At 41.4% G+C, this 15,522-nt stretch overlaps 1 protein-coding gene across 3 annotated transcripts in view; it reads left to right on the forward strand.

Annotated features, from left to right (window-relative positions):
• RAPGEF4 (Rap guanine nucleotide exchange factor 4) overlaps positions 1 to 15,522 on the forward strand; it is a 285,199-nt gene that overhangs the window by 52,061 nt on the left and 217,616 nt on the right. For all 3 annotated transcript variants that reach the window (XM_063077705.1, XM_063077715.1, XM_063077719.1), the window contains exon 4: positions 12,530 to 12,676. In XM_063077705.1, the coding sequence (XP_062933775.1) occupies positions 12,530 to 12,676 (147 nt within the window). The remainder of the gene's footprint in view (positions 1 to 12,529; positions 12,677 to 15,522) is intronic.

Raw genomic sequence — 15,522 nt, forward strand, 5'->3', positions numbered from 1 at the left:
TCCCTCCTGCTTCTCAAGGTGGTCCTGAGTGAGTAATGATGGAGCAAGGGGCGAAGCTGAAAAGAGAAAGGTGAGGATAGAGAGGGAAGGGAAGGAAGATGAGAAGTAAGGAGGAGAAAGGAGAGAAGAGGAAAAGAGAGAGCAGACATGCTGAAGGGAATGAGAAGTAACACCAGGAGCGATGTGCTGATACACCAGATGTTACAAGCTGGCATGAGGTTTTGATGGTATTAAAATAGTATTTGGCCAGGAGCTTCAGGAATATTGCCCTGGACCAATTATCTCTCACTATGGGGTCCTAGCAAAGAATAGTCAAGGAACACTTTGTTATTAGCTGTGGGCTTTAAAAAAAAAAAAATTGATACTTTTAATTTTAGACTTCAGATCTAAAAATTGGGTTTGGTTTTGACCTCAGACCCAATGCAGAGAACTCTCCTAAGCTGGATGTGGTCTTCTCTTACATTGTAAGGAATGGTTAGCTTTATACCGAAGCTGGCTTACTGCCTCCTCTATGTACTTCATCCCACAATGGTCAACCACAGTTTTCTGGATTGATTCCCATCCCTAAGATATAAAAGGAAGAGAAAGCACATGGATCCCTTTACCCTCCAACCCTCCAGAGTGTGGCCTGAGACAGACAGAGGGCCCAGCCTTTGAGCCAGCTCGGAGGGGCAGGACATCGTTCTAGCCACATGGGAGAAAGAAGAGAAAGAAGCTAAGGAGAATGAGCAAGATGGCTGAACCTCCTCCCATACCAGGCAGCTTGAAAGGGAGAAACAAAAACACCATGTCTACCTGTGCATGCCTTGTAGTGGGCCCTAGGTCTCTGTCCACAAGTGATGTGGGCAAATCAGGGCGACTGGTTAGCTTGGCAGAGTAGTACCCTGTATATGACAGGGTTCGTCAGAGACAGAGAAGAGAGAGAGAGAGAGAGAGAGAGAGAGAACTAGATGTAGAGGTAGAGAGAGATTTGTTTCAAGGAACTGGATCACATGATTGTGGGGACTGGAAAGTCTGAAATCTTTAGGGCAAGCTGGTAGACTGGAGATTCAGGTAAGAGTTAATGTAGCATCTTGAATACGAAGGTTGGAAACTCAGGCAGAATTTATATGTTGCAGTCTGGACGCAGAATTCCTTCTTCTCTGGGAAACCTCAAGGGAAACCTGTTTGCTCTTAATGCTTTCACCTGCTTGGACAAAGCTCACCATGTTATGGAGGGGAATCTACTTTATTTAAAGTCTACTGATTGTAAACATTAATCACATCTAAAAAATATCTCTACAGCAACATCTAGACTAGTATTTGACCAAAAAACTGGTCACCATAGTGTAGCCAAGTTGACACATAAAATTAACCATCATAAGCCCCAGTGGGGGCTGGATGATGGGCCACAGGAGAAGAGCCAGGAAAGACCTGGAGTTCGTACCCCTGGAGACCAGAAACAATCATTGCTAAATGCCCTTATTGTGTCACACTGTGCTAGGGATTCCATGTACATTAACTGACTTACTCTGTAGGCATTCATGTCCGATTTTACCACTGGGCTTGAAAACAAGGCTCAGCCACATTAGGTGCAACTTTCCCAGGGCCACATAGATGTATGTGGCCAAACTTGGATTTGAATTCAGGTCTGACATATGCTGCCCACACTGAAAAAAGGTAGGCGGTGTGGAGGGGTTGTTCAAAGAGAAAGAAGAAAAGTTACAAGAGACTAAGAGAGAATTGAGGAAAGAGAGAAAAGAGGCAACAGCACAGAGTCAGGTCTTTACAGGAAGGTGGGCAGAGCTTCTTGCCAGCCTGCCCTCCATTTTCTTTCTTCAGGTCCCTCCCTGCCCTGAGTGTCTGCCTCCTCGTCTGATAGTCACAGGGAAGGTAGTGACAAATTCTCAGGCTCATCCCTGAGTTTCAGCCCCTCGGTGGGGCGGTAGCTGCTTCCTGGAGCCAGAATGGAGAGATGGAAGCAGGACGGCTTGTGGTGACGGAGCGCCTGTCCCAGGCAGCTGTGCTGAGCCCTCCACACACACTGTCTCAGTGGCTGCTCTCCCCGCGTCAGTGTTATGATGGGTTAGATGTTCAGTAACTTGCCCAAGGTCACACAGGCGTGAAGTGTCAGAGCCGGGTCTTTGTGATTAAGTTCTTGACCATACGGTTGTCTAGGTGCCATCCAGAAGGTTGTGAAGGAGGAGGGATAGAGGTGAGGGCCGAGCCGTTTAGGAATAATGAACGGCAGGAAGGGAGTGGGGAGAAGCAGCTTTCCCTTGCAGCTGCGTTTCGGATGCCATCTCAGAGCCCCAGACCTCCTCACTCCCAAGCCCACCTCCCCGGTTCTGCTCCGCTTGAGGCTGCGGCTGGCGAAGGCCCATGTCTCACGCTCTGCAGGGTCTCCTCCCACTGCCCGTAGCTCTGGTGCTGCACAGTTAAACGAGCATAGCCCATCCCTTCCAAGGGCTTCCAGGTTAGAGGGTGGGGTGGGTAAGTGTAGGTGATAAGAGAGGGTGATTGAGGTATAGGATGTATAAGACAGAGGTGAAATCGTGAGAACGGATGTGGATGGGATGTGTGGAGGGTTGAGAGAAAGGGAGGACTGAAGCATTGGAAACGAGTGCAGTAGGAAGACAGCCCTTCACAGGTTCTGCTATAGAATTTTTATACTACCCATTTATTAGGTATTATTGATTTGATGATTTTTTTTCTGAAAAAAAAAGAACCACCCTATTTCCTTTATATGGTGATGGGAAGATGTAACTATAAATTTCAAGGATACGTAGGGCATAACTATTCTATTTGACTCATTTGTATATCTTCCTGTCTGTTTCAGTGTATTCATATTATCTTCCTGCCGCCGTTTCAATATAGTATCACTTTTTCTCCCTTCTTGTCATTCCCTGATATTTTTTTGCTCACTTGGTTAAAAAGCCACAGCTGCTTCTCCTGTGTGTGACTGATTGGTAGGTTCTTCTTGACTTCTTTGGACTCTAGGTGGAAGGTCACAGAGTTTTCACTGGTGATATTGCACGAGCGTGAAGTAGTCGCTCTCACTGTTTACAAAGCATCTCTCTAACATTCTTTCACTTGAGCCTAGGTAGACCCAGCTGTGTGTACCATGCTCAGTTCAAAGGTGAACGAGTGACCTGCCCAGGGTGACACAGCTGGAGATCACCCGTGACTTCCCCAGCCAACCCGGGTTAGTCTGCATGTGCCTGGGTGTCTGCAGAGTCTCAGGGGGTCTCCAAGTGCCCATGGTGGGGGTGGAGGTGTGGGTCCTTCTTTGCTGCCGGGATCACTGATGGCTCAGATTAGAACAAAGAAAGCCGTTGCTTCTACGTTTGGGAGAAGTATGAAAATACAGACACGTGGGTGAGTGGTAGTAGAGACTGCAGGCCTTTTCCTGGGAGGGGAGGATGGAGAAAAGAGTGGAAGGGGATGGCCGGCCGGCCTGGCGCTGTTGGCCGGCAGGGACAGGTGCAGGCTGTCCCTGTCCCCGCTGTGGTCCCTGCCAGCGCAGCACACGTCGAATAGTGTCGCCTCGTCCTGCTCAGCTGGAACCGACAGCACCCCTCTCCCCACAGTTGGGCCCTTTCCAGGCAGGCCCCAGAGCCAGCACTCTGCTTCTGCTTCCCTGCTTTCCCCCCGGCTGTGTCCCCACAACCGCAGCCTTCAACAGTGGACTGGAGGGGAGAGGAGAAGCCCCTGGGTGGGGAGAGAAAATGGGCCCCACCTCTCGGAGACCCTCCCTGAGGAGCTGGTCCTAGGTTGCTTTCGTTTTTGTTGTTACTGCCTTGAAACCATGTTTGTCTGAAGAATTCTGGGAAATACATAGATGATTCTGTTCCTATTACTTTGAGGAATCTTTAGAGACTTGCAAATCCTATCTTCCTATAGATTACATTTATTCCACTACTCCACGAAACAAAACCTACTTCAGGAGCATTCTTACCAACTCTTACCACGGTGTGTAATTGTCAGAAGCATCTCCCCGCTACTCAGACACTCTTCCTGCCTTGGCTGTTCTTTGTCTTACCCCATGAAACTTGGAACTTCCAGCAAAGGGACCTGCCCACAGACCACTTCACCGTCCAGGACTGTCCCAGGCTGGCCTGCATGTTCATATAGATTTCTGTTTGGCAGCATGGATCCTAGCAAGGATTAATCCTTCCAGTTCCCCAGTGATACCTGTCCCCACCCTCAGCCTCTTACCTGAGTCTGACCAGGACACATATGCGCCTTTGATCCCCTCAGCTGAACTCTTATGCACAAGAACCTCTCCTGTCTTGGGCGCCTAAAAGTCAGATATTTTACATTCCCAGTAGAATGAATAATACTATAGGTGTATTTTTTTTCTCACCAGTCTTTTAATAGATTTAGAGTTAGAGATGAACATTGGAACAAATTATAAACAATAAGTAATAAACTTAGAATCAATAAATAGCTTATAAACCTCATTAGATCGGATAACATTACCCAACTCTTTGTGTGTGTGTATGTTTTAGAGAGAGAGTGAAAGAGAGAGAGAAAGAGAAAGAAGGAGAGAGGGAGAAGTTTCTTATTTTCTCTGCTGATTTTATAGGTGAGGGACCTTTTTGGCATAGTAAATATTTAAATTCTAGCAATACATAAGGTTTTAAATTCATCTTTACAGTAAAAAAGGTATAATTTTTTTTCAGTCATACGAAAGAAGAATTTCTGATGGCTACTGACAGAATAGACGTTTGTGCTGCTAAATAGAGAATGGGATAGTTCATTAATTCATTAAAACTTCTGCATCTCTATAGCAGACACTTATTTAAAGTGTGAGTGTTTACCTGACACAACACACAGTGGTTAAATTCAGACCTTTGAAACTCTCTCTGCCACTTAATTGGCTGTGGGTATGCATAGTTAGATTACCAGTAAATTAGGGATAATAGTTCCTACCTTAAATGATTTAATGTATAGAAAGCACTTAGTACAGAGTCTGGGATGGAACAAGAGATCCTGTGCTTTTTAAATTACTATTTGTTGAAAGAAAAGTTGTTTGCCTCGAGTGTAATGCTGTAGGCTGCAATGCTTGCAATGCTGTTATTTTATCACAAGAGGGTAGTGCTAGAACAGAAAAAGCAGGAAATGTACTTGGTATTTGAAACAGCAGGTTTAACAATATTGTTCAGCCATTTCATGGGCTCAGAGAATCTGGGGTATGCTTGGCCTGGGTCATCACAGAATTCCATCACATTATCTGTCACTGAAATTATCTGGCAAATTTTAACCTAATTTTGGAAAAAGATCTCTTACTGGTTTCTCCCTAAAGTAAAATAATGTACTTTTATTTGCACTGTCTTCTTTACCTCTACAACAATGTTTTAAGCATTGCATTTTAATTTACAAAATATGAAGGACAAGCATGTTTCCCCATAATGTAGATCTCTCTATCCCTCTCTGTTTTTCTCTCTTTGTCTCTGATTCTTCCATTCTTTCATTTCACCCCATTATTTTCAGACAGAGAATATCTAGTTGGGAAACATTCTGAGTACATTCCCGAACACTTTTATTAAGCCCATAAAAATGAAAGGTGCCAAGTCCACAGTGGTTGCTTGTAATCTCTCACTACTTGTCTGTGCATAGGTCATGCTATTTGTTAGGAACTGATTGGGAGTTTATGTAGCATCCACATAAGGCATCCTGTATTTGGTTTTGTTGCCATGTAATTCTTTCTTTGTGTAGATGCAAAACCGCGTCACCATGCTGGACAGACTGGCTCTCTGTTGAAATGGGGCTGGTCTCCCTGATTCAGTTATCAGAATGCTAATGCTAGTCCATTCTCATCAAACCTTCCCACAGCCAGCTTGCCTGATCTTGTTAAGCTGTGGCTAACACACTGATTCCAGGGAAGTGCTCTCAAGTAACAGACCTTGTCTTTGCTGTTGGAAAACACATTTGACTTAGAAGTATTTTGCCTTCCTGCTTGGCAATAAATCCTTTTGACAGCACATACAATCTAACGTCTTGACTTATTCAGAGATTGGGTGCCATTAAATTTTATTGTTTAAAAGGACTTGGAGCACTAAATAGATTCCAGTACTAAATTCAAGCTCATGAAATAAATCCAGGTGCTATGAAACTTATTATAGGCCTAAAATAAAAACTGTAAAAAATATTTGCTTTGTAATAATTTGTGATTCTGGGTCTACACATTTATGAGACCAATTGTTCCTTGGTGCTAATTCAACATATATCCAATACAATAAATTTGCCAAGAGACAATGAACTCTTCTTGAGCCATTATTATGGAAGTGTAATTAAAAGATCAGGTACCTCATGAAGTTATAGGACAATTTTAAAAAAATATCTTGATGTACTTACCACAGAGAATTCTTATGTCTGTTTTATTGGTTGTTATCTCTTTAAAATTTCATCAGAATGTCTGTAACTTGTGTAAATTGGACTTCAGCCGGTGATTATAGATATCATTTGCAAGGCACAAGTTTCTTAGCTTGGATAACAATCTTAATTATCAGTTACACATAACCATTGGCTTTCTTAACACCATTCCAATTTTCATACTGTAGCTGTGTTGATAATGAAACAAACAAATAAAATGCCTCATATGAGAATGCCTGCTTTAAGAAAACCTAGTATACCATAATTCAGATGTACAAAGCAGATAAATTAAGGAGTGATTAGTAGCAGTACAAAAGGATTCTTTGATTTACAGCGGGATTTGTCAGAAGGGTTCCTTTGAATACAAGCTCCCCCAGAGAGCTGAAGTGTTTTGCAGATCATTCAAACCACTTGACATCCAGACTGGGGGATAGAGAAACTTGGAATTTAAGTGTTGAAAGCCATCATTAGTTGAAGATTAATGCTAAATGAATATAGAGATTTTCTGGTATTTAAATAGTAGAAAAAATATAATTTGCTTTTTAGAAACATGGATAACCTATTCGTTTATATAAATGTGACTGAGTTACAGGTAATTTCCAGTATTAATGGAGCACCTACTATGAGCCAGGAATTTCTGTTTAATCCTTCTAATAATCTTATAAGAAAGATTGTGCCCAATTCACAAATGAGGATACTGAGGCTCCAGGGAGCATTTTGTCCAAAGCCATGGCTAGTAATGGACAGAGATTAATTTTGAATCTAGGTCTACCAAGGCCCATGCTTTTTTCACTCTGCTGCCTCCAGGGGATTTTTCCCCCTAAGCATTGAGTGTTCTGACTCTGGGTGCCTCCACGTGGGTGTCCTTTGCCTTCCATCAGGGCCAGCTTTGTTGATATTTTTGTTAACTTACCTAATACCAACTTTTATGAATGGAGATCACCAGACCCTGCCTGTCCCACTGAAGACACGTACTGAGCCAGGATATTGTTCATGGCTTCAGCTGGTGCCTAGCTGGGTGGAGGAGGAGAACCTGGAAACCGGGAGCTGCCACTGGTGGAGGTAGGAAGTATCTAGAGGGCATGTGGAGGCAGTGCTGGGCAGGAGGTGGAGTGGAAGCAGAAGGTCGGGTAACCCAGCCCCAGGTTAGGATGGTGAAGGGCCGAGGCAGGTGTAACAAGTGGTAGTATGATGAGGCCTGGCTTGCTGATGGGGAGGGAGGCAGGAAGGGGCCCAGCAGTGGAGGTGGGTGGCCTGCAGGCTGAGAGCTCTGGCCACAGAAGGACTGCCAGAGAGGAATTGGGGCTCAAGGAGGGCTGTCAGGGCAAGGCACTGCCACTTTGAGAAGAATTAGGATACCAGGCAGGTTATCAAAGCAGAGACTCAGAAAGACAGAAACCTAGTTTCTCCAGCCGAGCAAGGAACTTCATTATTAGAACTGGGACACAGGATCAGAGTGGGAAAAGCAGAAATGCTGATTCAATTCTTAGTTACTGGCTTATGATACCTTAAGTTTCTCCTAATGAGTAAATGGATTGCCTGGATAGATTTGATCCTCTAGGGAGGGTCAAGTGGACCCCAATATGGAAATTGGAGGATTAGAGGGGAGAGCAGTGCCAAATGTTTTGTATTTTCCTGGTGATTTGGACTTATTAGATATTCAATAGATATTTAGATTGGCTGACTGAAAAAAGAACATATATGGATTAAATTAACACCTTAACTGATTTTCCTGCTAAGCCTTCATATGACAATCTAAGAAGTATATGGATGGGTAATTAGACTGACTTGTGTCTGGTCTCAGCTCTTCCACTTACTAGCCATGGTCTTGAGCAAATTACTGAACATCTGATTTTACTCAACCTATAAAATAGCAATAGCACTACTGATTTTTTTTTTTTTTTTTTTTTGCACTACTGATGTTTTAATACTACGGTCAGTAAGAATATTCACATTTTATTAAGCATTTGTTTTGAGTCAGGCACTGTGCAAAGCAATTTAAATACATGGTCTCATTTAACTGTTATGAAGAATAAATGAAATGTCATAGTCAGGACATCTGGCCTAGTGCTTGGCCTGGTCTCCACTCCCACTCATGCAGGTACCCATGCATGCTGCTGCACAGGAGGGTGGTATGTACAAGTAAGGGTCAGTGGTAATTAAGTTAGCAAGTGTGTGGTTTAGAGGGAGGAAGGGGAAGGAGTGATCAAGTGGACTGATAGATTAGAGATAGCTGAATCAGATCAAAGGAGGAAACCAGCAGACATGTCAGTGATATGCCATAGGTAATTTTTTTGAGAACCCATCACCCCTTGTTATACAGTAGAATTGGCCTTGGGTGACCCAGTATGTTTACTTACACAATGAAGTCTTTCCACATGTTACCCAAGGAATACTGCACTTATGATATGTCTGATGCAAGTGGTGAGTGATAAGCTAATCTCTCTCCCTATTACAGAAGTGTCTTTGTGAATGCTGGTTTGGTCCAGTACCACCCTTCCCCCATGACCCCTGCTCCCCCAAGGTCACAGTGCAATTTAGGATCCACAGCCATATTGATTACTGTTGTTTTGGATTTCCTCAGAAGCAGTCCTGGAAACAATGATTTGGCTACAAGTGGTTTTTTGGTGATGACCCCTGGAAGTGCGGTAAGGGAGTGGGGGAGTGAGACAAGGAAGAAAAGGCAATGAAAGTGTCTTAATAAGAGTGTTTCCACTGTGCACAACTGGGCTTACTCCTTCTGGGAACCCTCTAAGAAACTGTGCATGGTAAGGAAGCTGGGGTGTTTATCCCCCCACTGTCAAGCGTCTTTGGTGGAGGTTGCACTTTAAAGGCATTAACTGCCTACCACTCTGCCCCCAGGTAGAGCTATGATGCAGGTGCTGGAGGTGGGACACCACAGGTGTGTATGGGAACCATCTAGAAAGTTACAAATGACTTTGGAGGTGGAGAGGAATCTGGCAGGGCTCCAGCAGCATCTGCTAAACCCACCTTTATATGTTGAAGACATTTTGGTTTTTAAATTTTCATTTCCCATTTGAAAGTCCTCAAAATAAATTGCCATCTATGGCAAAATAGGACATTCTTTCACTGTTGTTAATGTTTTTTATTCCCTGAGTAGGTTCTGATTGCTTTCTTCAGTCTCTATTTCATTGTAAACATTTTCTTTCAGATGGCCTCTCTGAACATTAATCTGCAAATGAGCAGAAAATAAAAATGTTCTTCTGAATAGCCCCTATTAAGTATTGAGACATGAGCAGACCTCCTGTGTAAGCTTAGAAGAAATCGTGATGTTATTCAGAAACAGACACTCTAAGCAACAGGCAGGCATTCATTCAGCACATCTTCAGGGTTCCAGGCTTGGGATTCTGACTGTAGGGACCTGGTTAGACTTTAGTGTGGACCAAAAGAAGTGCAGACCAATGTGTTTCCTTCACATTGACTCACATTCGTCCTGTTCACATTTATCCTGCCTTTTGTAGTAATACTGAGCAACATACATAAATGGGTTCTGCTCAGTGGGAAAGCATTTGGATGTAAATTTCTTTATTTGATAATTACTTTCTAAGCACATTGCAAGGCCTTGCTTGGGATTGAAATGTAAATAAGGCCTAGCACCCATGGACCATGAAGATAGTGTTTAGTCTTTAGAGTGAAAATGTTCTTCCTGGCACTTTCTACTTCCCTGTGCCCAGTTATCCCAGCGGCAAACCACTACCTCCCAAATCCAGTTAGATTTCTAAGTAAATTTGTCCTAAAATACTCTGCATCTGCTCAAAGTGAAGTTTGAATTTGCAAATAATACTCCTTTCAGATAAGGTTTTCCAGTCCCAATTTTAAGATCATATCTTGTAATTTGTGACTCCCTGTTCTTAAATTTGAGTGGATCAAGTGTGAGGGAGACATAGAAAGGACTGATCTTTCACTCATTTATGGTAGGAGAGCATGAGTTCCTGGAAGTGAGCCTGGCACCTGAGCCGATGATGGTAGCTGTACACTCACTGGCATGGTCCTCTCGTTACAGAGCAGGTCCCAACCCTACCATGACTATATTTTGGTGTATATGATAAGGCATGGGTAAGGTCGAAATCACCAGGAAATATCCAAGAATAAATTCAATCTTTTGTCTTTCCAACAAGAACTGTTCACTGGTAAAAACACAGGCTTGTGTAAGTTTCATATCCTGTGCCTTTCTCTGTGTATTGTTTGGTGACAAACTACATGTGTCAGAGATGGGAGGTGAGAAAGGGGAAGACTGGCTAATCCATAAACTCTGCAACTAGCTCATGAATAACTGAGAGCTTCATAGTTCCTATGCATTCTACAGTATGTTACAAATAGCCTTAGATATTTAAGTTATGTTGATCGTGGCAGCAAAATACTTATGGTCCATCCCTCTCAAGTTTTAAAGTAGAATTTAATGCTGGAAAGTACAAATTAGGCAAAAGAATTATTTCTCAAGGGTTCAGGTGATAGAAAAATGAAGTAGGCTGGTGGGAGCCTCAGGGAAACCGACTATTCTAGAGGATTTGTGAAAGTCTGTGATTTATCATAATCTATCTTGTGCTTTTACTAGAATTTGAAAATTATTCAGAGATACCTAACTTGCTGAGTATTGATATTTCAATTCTGGGGATGTTTTTCTGAGTGAATGTTTTGCAGCTGACTTTTTGGAAAATTTATTAACAGGCTATTCATAAATTCTCCCAATCTTTTATTCTTTTCTGAGATATTATTGATTTTATTTTCCTGAACATAATTTTATATGGTAATATCTGTACAAAAGCAATTTGCTATAGTTCAAGGACTGGACTCTTATGGGCATGTGTCTTAGTAATGTGATTACAGAGTCACTAACTTGATCTTAATAACGTTTGCCTATTATCACGTATTGGATGCATGAAAGGAAGACTGAACTTTCTAACACAGAGGATTACCCTTGTGTATTTCCCCTAGTTTATAATGCTTTGCAAAATTAATGTCCAGGTGATTTTGAGTGGCTATTTGCATTATTTGAAACTAGTTAGGATTAAATCCAAACATTATCACCAATGTTGCATGCAGAGAGGAAATTACTTTTTTAGTACTCCTTAAGAAACTTTTTAATCATTGATTCACAACATTTTATAAACTAGCCCCGCTGTACTTCATCAGATGCTGTTTTTACTCTGTTGTGGCTGCAGGAGGCAGCATGATACAAAAAGCTTAATATCTACCGTGAGCTAGACTTGGTTAGAATCTGGCCTCACTACTTATTAACTGTGTGAACTGGGGCCACGTGAATCCACCACTCTGACCCTCAGTTTTCTCATCTCTTCAAGACAGACGGACACAGTTGCACCCCTATTCCAGTTTCCCATTTAAATATTGTAACTGAACCCTCTAACTAAAAAAAAACTGAGTTCATCTTCAATAGACTCTCCCCCTCTTCTTAAAGCAGATAGTAGTCATATGAAAAGATAGCAAGATTCTTGCTAGCAGCTGTATTCATAATGTTTCCACGCTAGAAAAAACCCAAATGTCCACTAATAGGAGAATGGATAAGGAAATTGTGGCATATATGCACATAACAGAAAACTACTCATCAATAAAAGGAAAAAACTGGGCCGAGCCCGTGGCGCACTTGGTAGAGTGCTGCGCTGGGAGCGCGGCAACGCTCCCGCCGCGGGTTCGGATCCTATATAGGACTGACCAGTGCACTCACTGGCTGAGTGCCGGTCACGAAAAAACGACCAAAAAAATAAATAAATAAATAAATAAATAAAAGGAAAAAACTACTGTTCCATGCAACAACATGGATAAATCTTACAGACATTGTGTTGAGCATAAGGAGCCAGACACAAACGAGTATATTGTCTGATTCCTTTTATACGAAGTTCTAAAACAGGCAAAACTCCTTTATGATGATAGAAATCGGAACAGTAATTACCTCTGAAAGGAGGTCTTGACTGGAAAGGGACATGAGGGAACTTTTGGGGGTTGATGGAAATGTTCTGTGTCTTCATTTGAGTGGTAATTATACCAGTGTATATATATTGTCAAAACTTGTTAAACTGTACAGTTAAATCGGATGTTTTATTTTGTACATAATTATACTTCCATTCAAAGAAAAGACAACTCACCCATCCGTTAGATGTTTAATTTTCTAATGACCAGTTTTGGGGATTTACAGGATGCCGTGACCATCTGTACCCTGGGAATTGGGACAGCCTTTGGAGAGTCCATTCTGGACAACACACCCCGCCATGCCACCATCGTTACCAGGGAGAGCAGCGAACTGCTCCGCATTGAGCAGAAGGACTTCAAGGCACTATGGGAGGTGAGCCCCTAGGCTTCTTTGTCAATTAATGCAGTTTCAGAAAAGAAAGGGAGCTGCCACATGGATAATGGCATTACAGTCAAGCCTTAATGTGCTCTGTTCTGAGCTGGTAGATGGAATTTAATTTTCAAAACCTGTTTTTGAAATGAGTGAGTGAAAAAGCCATTTTGACACAAGACATCCTTTTTTTTTTTTTTTAATTTAGTGCTTGCTCAATTTTCTGTAGTTTGACATACCTTATAATTATTTCTTGAATGACCATAGAGTGTTTTATGTATTTTCTCTCTCTTATTCCACAGATGTATTCTTAACCAGGGAACAAAATACTTTGACATTTTCTTTTGCATTTTAAAAATCATCATTGACATGTTCCCCAGGAAAGTGGGTTAACATCTGCTTCATTTAAATGCTTTTAAAAATGATGTGCCCTATAATAAGGTATGGGAAATGGAGGTACATAAAGATGTCTGGTTACTTCCCAACTTCCAAATGCATAGGTGGCACAGCAGTGGATGGATGCAACTGGTCCTGGTGGCTTTTGCATTTACCGATGGTTACTAGTGCCCCTTAGGGAGTTGTGCTCTTTTACAGGAAGTACGAGGAATAAATCATCTTATATGCAGGCATGGCAAATAGAGCACTTATAAGGGCCCAGCTAAGCCTTGCATCTTGTACATTCATTCCTTTTCAGTTTTTTAAACTTCTGATTTTAACCTGTGGTTGCTCCTTGTCTTTGTCCTTGGCTCAGTATGTCCAAGTGTTAACCCATAAAGCTGGCAGGCTTCGCCACTTGTCCCAGTGTGGCCAAGATTTTAAACATGATCTAAAAAGAATTTTGTGTAATCAAATAGTTTCCTCCAGGGCCAAACAAATGACAGATGCATTAATGGAGCCAACCTGCAGGTGAATGAGTGATGCTTTGCCTTAAAAGTCATGCAAAGCCTTGGAAGGCCTTGGTGGTGAAACCTGTTACTTTTATTCTTGGCAGTAGTGAATAAATTGCAGGGTTACTTGTTTGAAATGTTTCTCTTAGAAAATATTAAAGAGCTCCAACTGCTCTGTAAAGTTCAGAGACAAAAGCTAGTTTTAGGAAGGAAAAACCAAAGTAGGTTTGCATGAGTTGTGTGTGGAGAGGTTTTCTGTCAATTAAAAGAGACCAAGCTTGAGGCAAATAAGACATTTTTTGGACCTTTCATTTTAAAAGGTAAACTGAAAAGTCTTTTTCAAAAAGGGAATTTGGAAAACTGGTTTAGGAACAAAAATGATTCCTACCTGTGATATGTGTCATTATAACCGCTTTTGTCTGTGATGACTTACTCGAATTGCTGATAGAGGATGGTTTGTGGAAATATTAAGAAGTTTATTTTAATTAGGAGCTCTCAGTACTGTGAAGGAAGTTCCTGAGAAGTTGCTACCCATGAACATTGAAACAAATTTATTAAAAATTTTTAAAAACCCCCACTCACCCCACTTAGTTCAGTAGTTGTTGACATGTAGCCCCATTTGCTTCATCTTTGTTTTTTGCTGAACCTCCTTAATGTAAGTGACAGACATCATCACATTTCATCCTGAATATTTAGCATATATCTCAAAAAATGAGAATAGCCTGCTATATACCCATAATACCATTACCTCGTCTACAAAACTAATGATAATATCCTAATATCTAACACCCAATCTGTATTTCAAATTGTTCCATAAATGTTTTTTATAGCTGTTTTTTTCAAAAACCAGGCTCCAGTAAAGAACCATGTATTACATTTGATTGTTACATCTAAGCAAGTCTCCCTCTCTTTCTTCTCTCCTTCCCTTCTCCCCACCCCAATAGCATTGACTTGTTAAAAAGACCAGGTCAGTTTCTCCCAAATTCAAGATGTGTATGATTATTTTCTCCTGTTATCTTTTTTAGCACCTCTTCTCCGGGGGTTCCTGTAGATGGAAGTTAGACTGAAGGCTTGATTAGATCAAGTCAAACATTTTTGGCAAGGCAGTGTCAAAGGTGATGCTGAGTACGTCAAGAGGCTCATAATGTCTGGTTGTCCCACTATTAATAATGGTTACAGTTTTTATCTGACCTCTTTTACAGGGCGGGGACTGGAATCTCATAGTGAGTAAGAGATTAGTCAGACACTTCATTTTATTTGCCTGTTCATGCAACTCAGTGTAGAGTGTGAATTAGGTGCTCAATCAACATTTTAACATTTTAAAATGAAAATGTAATAAACTCCATTATCTAGCAATCTGTTAATAAGCACTTTATTAATGGACATGCTTATGCACATACGGTATCTGATATTCCTAAAAATTTGTGCAATTCTAAAGTACCTTCTGAATCAAAAAGAAAGAATTATGTTGATTTTACCATTCATTTATTTGACAATACTATTTCCTATCTGTCAAGTATATGTATGTATATATACACGTACATATACATATGCATATATAAATGAACAACAGACATGAAATGAAATGACAGTTGCTGCTGTCAGGGCAGGGGCTTCTAGCTTCTATTCTACTTGGAAGAGACAGAAAATACAGTAAGCAAGTCAATAAGATAATTTCAGAGTATAATATGTCATTATCATTAAATAAATTTTATTTCTATACCTTGAATATTGGTGATCTATTCATTGCATATGTAGCACTAATCTGCTAGTAAAATATTTGATAACCAGAACACCTATTTCTTGATTATATCAGATAATAGGGTTAATAATTTAGGCATCCATTGGGCTGGTAAATGGTATCTGTTAGCAAAATTAAAACCCAAGCTCAGGGCCGAGCCCGTGGCGCAATTGGTAGAGTGCTGTGCTGGGAGCACGGCGACTCTCCCGCCGCGGGTTCGG

Source organism: Cynocephalus volans, chromosome 1 (genome assembly GCF_027409185.1).
Source record: "Cynocephalus volans isolate mCynVol1 chromosome 1, mCynVol1.pri, whole genome shotgun sequence".
In the NCBI taxonomy this organism is placed as follows: domain Eukaryota; kingdom Metazoa; phylum Chordata; class Mammalia; order Dermoptera; family Cynocephalidae; genus Cynocephalus; species Cynocephalus volans.